This window comes from Pinus tabuliformis, chromosome 8 (assembly GCF_031772625.1).
Source record: "Pinus tabuliformis cultivar Carrire ecotype Pingquan chromosome 8, CPIR1, whole genome shotgun sequence".
NCBI lineage: Eukaryota > Viridiplantae > Streptophyta > Pinopsida > Pinales > Pinaceae > Pinus > Pinus tabuliformis.
Window position 1 is genome coordinate 1,018,118,175 of NC_142294.1, and position 5,181 is coordinate 1,018,123,355.

At 43.8% G+C, this 5,181-nt stretch overlaps 1 protein-coding gene across 2 annotated transcripts; it reads left to right on the top strand.

Annotated features, from left to right (window-relative positions):
* The first annotated feature begins 269 nt into the window (after positions 1-269).
* Positions 270-4,922, top strand: LOC149238849 (homeobox-leucine zipper protein HDG2-like). Of its 2 annotated transcripts, none has more exons than XM_089373195.1 (11): positions 270-923; positions 1,146-1,393; positions 1,496-1,613; positions 1,718-1,909; positions 2,018-2,494; positions 2,611-2,712; positions 2,795-3,001; positions 3,100-3,274; positions 3,354-3,625; positions 3,732-3,827; positions 3,925-4,922. In XM_089373195.1, exons 1-11 carry the CDS (start codon positions 738-740, stop codon positions 4,342-4,344), a joined length of 2,493 nt encoding a protein of 830 aa, XP_089229321.1. In that variant the 5' UTR covers positions 270-737; the 3' UTR covers positions 4,345-4,922. The 2 variants fall into 2 exon arrangements, with proteins under 2 accessions (XP_089229321.1, XP_089229322.1); XM_089373196.1 differs by having other exon boundaries at positions 276-923; positions 3,363-3,625.
* Positions 4,923-5,181: the final 259 nt, after the last annotated feature.

The window sequence follows — 5,181 nt, forward strand, 5'->3', positions numbered from 1 at the left end:
TTGGTGGGAGTGTGGATGCAAATTCAACCAGGTTCAATGCTGCTCTGCTCTCTCGCTCCACAGACCTCCGGACTCCAGATTTTTAACGTGTCGAGACAGGACAACGAAAGCTGTGCTGCTGATGTCATAGCTTTTGCGCATCATCATTGTCAATTTCGTTTTCACACTGTCAATTGTCAATTGTCTTTGCTGTTGATAAGAAGAAGAATCTAGCTACTACTTTGTCCTTTCATCTCTCCACACTGTCTGCGCGGGGAGGGGGGCCGTCCTCCATTAAAAGGAACCATTTGTCCCATTTGGTTAGGTATAGCTATTATACACACTTACACGACTCAACCGAGGCGAGTGAGAGGCAAAAAGGAAAGGGAGTCGGAGTGGGAGTTATCACACCCGCACTGAAAACCGCTTTCTTCTTCTCCAGCGGAACAGAAAGAGAGAGACAGAGTGAGAAAGGAGCGCCATCGGAGGCCTTCATTCTCCCTCTTTCTCTTTTCTATTCTTGCTCTAGGTTTTATTCAACTCACAGGTCAAGAGTCAAGAGGCATAGCTTAACCCCTTTCCCAGGCTCTTCCTTTGTCTATTTTTCTTTTACATAATTATTACTTCTCGGGGAAGATCAGTGGAGATGAGATAGGGAGGGTTCCTGTTGAGTACTTGAATCAGTGTCAAGGAGAGGAGAGGAGAGGATAGGAGAGGGTTTCGAGTGGTAGTAGGAGGTGTTGCAGGAAAATTCATAGATGCATACGATGTATGGTGGAGATTGTGATGTTCTGGTGGTAAATAACATGGGAGGAAACATGGAGCCTTTTATGTCGCCGTCCAGTCTATTTGTTGCTCAAAGGCTGCTTCCCCAGCTGCCTACCAGTTTACATTTGCAAACCCAAAGCGTTTATTCTTCCTCCGATGGCTTGTCTCTTGCACCGGTGAGTTTCACAAAAACACTAATATTTTTTTTTATTAAAAGCAGGGTTGCATGTATATGCCAGAGTTTAATATTTGTCTAGAAAAATGTAGGGATTGCTTATTTTTTTGTATTTTAATTGCGGGTGGGATTGCTTGGTTTTTTGCATTTTAATTGCGGGTATATGGCTCACCCCCTAGAATATCTGGTGGCGGAGGCTGAGATTTTGGAGAATGTAATGCAGCCCAACGGGATCCGTGAAGTGAAGCAGCCTGAAGAGGGTGGGCAGTTAAAGAACAAGGAGGATCATGATAGTAAGTCTGGCAGTGGTCATATGGAAGGGGGCTCCGGAGAGGACCAAGATGCCGCCGATCAAGATCAAGATCAAGATCACGATCACGATCACGATCACGATCATGATCACGAGCAGCAGCAGACGCGGAGGAAACGTTACCACAGACACACTGCTCGTCAAATTCAGGAGATGGAAGCGTGAGATGCACTAGAGCTATGGCTTTTTTTGGGTTTTATTTCTCTATGGATGGGGTTGCCTAACATGGACCTCTCCTTGTCTTCTGTTTTTGTTTGGTAAAGGTTGTTTAAGGAGTGTCCACATCCTGATGACAAACAAAGACAGCGGCTCAGCATTGAATTGGGCCTTAAGCCGCGGCAGGTGAAATTCTGGTTTCAAAACCGGCGTACTCAGATGAAGGTAATGACTAGTATTGCACTTTCATTTCGTTTTAGATCCTCCTTCCACATCGCTATTTTTGTTAGATCCTACAACAATCCGATGCGACTTTGCTGTGGGTGCAGGCTCAACAGGATCGCTCAGACAATGCCATTCTCCGTGCAGAGAATGAAAATCTGCGGAACGAGAACCTAGCACTCCGAGAAGCAATTAAAAATGGTGCTTGTCCAAACTGCGGAGGGTCTACATCGCTGGGAGAGATGCCTGGATTCGACGAACACCATTTTCGTATCGAGAATACGCGCTTAAAGGAGGAGGTATTCTGTTTTAATTGTTGATTGATACTAATAGGATATGCCCCATGCCCCATGCTTTCTTGATTGTTATCAATCAATTAATCACTGCCGATGATTTTGTTATTGTAGCTTGATCGAGTGTCTGGCATTGCCACAAAATATATAGGAAGATCAATGCCGCATTTGGCACCCATAGCAACACCACCTATGCCCATGTCCTCTCTCGAACTCGCAATGGGCAGCTTCGGTGGGAAACAGTCACACCCTGCACCGCCCTCGGTCGATTTTATTTCAGGTCCGCTGGCTGACGGGCCTATAATTAATTGTGTAACCTTGACGGATTTAGATAAACCCTTGGCTCTGGAACTTGCAATGAACGGTGTGGAAGAGTTGATCCGGATGGCACAGATTGATGAGCCTCTCTGGTTGAAGGATGTTAATGCGGGCAGCATGAAAGAGATTTTGAACTTGGACGAGTATGGCAGATCGTTTCCATGGGCAATGGGCTTCAAGCACAACAATCTCAACCTCAGGACAGAAGCTACCAGGGACAGCTCTGTGGTAATCATGAATGGTGTGGCACTGGTTGAGGCTTTCATGGATGTGGTATTTACACTTGAATCCTGGTCTCTTCTGTCCTCGTGTATTTGATGACACTGCCATGCAAATATATATATATATATATATATTTAAACATATGCATTGGATTATATTTGTTGCAGAACAAGTGGATGGAAATGTTTCCGTCTATAGTGGCAAAAGGAAAGACTGTCCAAGTTTTCTCACCAGGTCTTCCATGTCACAGGAACGGTTCCCTACAGCTGGTATGGCATCATCTATATATCTCTCTTGTCTCGGGGGATTGTGTATTGATGAAGTTAAACTATCTGATTTGTTTTGTTGCAGATGTATGCTGAGCTGCAGGCTCTTTCTCCTCTGGTTTCCACCAGAGAAGTCTATTTTCTTCGTTATTGTCAGAAGCGCATGGAAGGGTTTTGGGTGGTTGTAGATCTATCTGTGGATACTTTACTTGACACTTCTCAATTTCTCCTGCGATACCGAAAACGTCCATCGGGTTGTTTAATACAGGATATGCCAAATGGTTATGCAAAGGCATGTTTCTAATTTGAACAATCGAAATCAAAATTAGTACTTTTATATTCTTTTCGTAGGAGCTCAGTGTAGGTTTTTGTAATGAATTGAACACGCAGGTTACATGGGTAGAACACGCAGAGATTGAAGATAAAACAGTTCACAGGATATATAAGCAGCTCGTCAACAGTGGAATGGCGTTTGGTGCACAGCGCTGGCTAGCTAATCTGACGAGGCAGTGTGAGCGTTTAGCCAGTCTCATGGCTTCAAGCATCTCAGCTCGGGAACTTGGAGGTCTGTTTATTAGTGCTTTTGAAAGGCATTAGTTTTGTTCGTGTTTAAGTTGACTAGAATAGCCAATAAAATTGTACAGTGGATGCAGTGATACCATCTCCAGAGGGACGGAGAAGTGTGATGAAGCTAGCTCAGAGGATGACAAACGGTTTCTTTGCAAACATCAGCTCATCAGCTAACCATACATGGACAACTCTCCCGAGCGATGACAGTGTTCGAATCACAACCCGGAAGAACACTGAACCAGGGTTGCCCAGCGGAGTGGTCGTCAGTGGGGCCACTTCACTTTGGCTTCCTGTTCCTCCACACCGACTTTTTGAATTTCTGAGGGATGAGCGAATGAGATCGGAGGTGAGGTTAATTATATCTATTGTGCTACATTTCTCATTTCGATATAATTCTCTCTTCTAGTAATGTGTTGACAATTTTGCGGTTTTCTTGGTCTGATTTGATGCAGTGGGACGTGTTATCCAGTGGAAACTTGGTACAAGAAGTGGCTCATATTGCAAATGGGTCGCACCCGGGAAATTGTATTTCTCTTCTTCGCGTAAATGTGAGCATGAGTTAGATTTACATGGTATTGTTTCATGTCTATATGTGGATATTATTATTTTGTTCAATTGGATCTGAAATTTTACAAGTATTTTCAGGCATGCAGTACAAGCCAAAATGTAGAGCTAATACTGCAGGAGAGTTGCACAGATGCATCTGGGTCTGTTATAGTGTACGCACCCGTGGACGTCCCAGCAATCAATATCGCTATGAGCGGGGAGGATCCTTCATACATAGCCCTTCTTCCCTCTGGATTTGCCATTCTTCCAGACGCTCAAACTAGATCTTCTACTAGTTCACTCCTCGAAGGGGCGAACAGCAGCAGCAACAGCAGCAACAGCAGTGGATTGGATAGTCCGCTCACAGGAGGAGGTTCATTACTCACTGTGGCCTTTCAGGTCCTTGTCAGCCATTTACCAACAGCCAAGCTGGGTTTAGATTCTGTTACAACAATCAATAATCTCATATGCAATACAGTGCAGCAGATCAAATCTGCATTGCACTGTGCAGATGTCTGAATCGCAGTGTAATTATCAGAGTAGGGGTGTAGGGGGCGGCATGCAGAGAAACAACATCAAAAACATTCTATCCGGTACTTGCTCCCCCAAGGGTAGTAGAATAAAAAATGATATGCATATATATATATGTATGTATGTTTGTTTGGTGGTTGCTTTCTGTAGTTTTCTCTGCTGCAGTTAAGTTTTACAAGTGTAGTGTAGAAGAAGCTACGGGGAAGTCAAGAACGCACCATAGGTGATGCTTTGTCAAATTCCTTGCTCTGTGGTAAAGCGGAGGAAAATCGTCCGTAGATCATGCGCTCTAGTGTGTGTGTTTTCCCACCGTCTCTCTGGATGGGGGGCGCCCACACTACGCCTGCGCATGTGCTTCACCACTCAGCAAGGGTAGTGGTTCGGGATTTGACTTCACATACATCTCTTTTAAGCATTTTGTTGTATTGTTTAAATGCTCGGACTGGTGTTACTATTCCATCTATGCTATGTTAGGCATATCTCGCTTCTGCGCTTGTGCCTCTGGATGAATTTTTGAACAAGTGTGTAATGCAAATGTAGAATCTGTCCTAGTTGTTTTTACTACATTTCAGCTAGTTCAAATGCAAAGTTGGTCTTAGTTATTTTTGTTCATGGTTTTTTTTTAGCATAAATTCTGCTAGTTCTCCTGATAAATCGCTAGTTAGCCATAAATAGCCACAAATATTGAGAGACTTGGTAAAATCTTTTAGCCATAAATCCATTTGCACTTCTGAACATCATTTTTTTCCTTTGTCAACAAGCAAATCTTGCGGGGCTTACCCTTTTGAAAGCCATTTTATTTAATTAATGACCAACTCTACTACG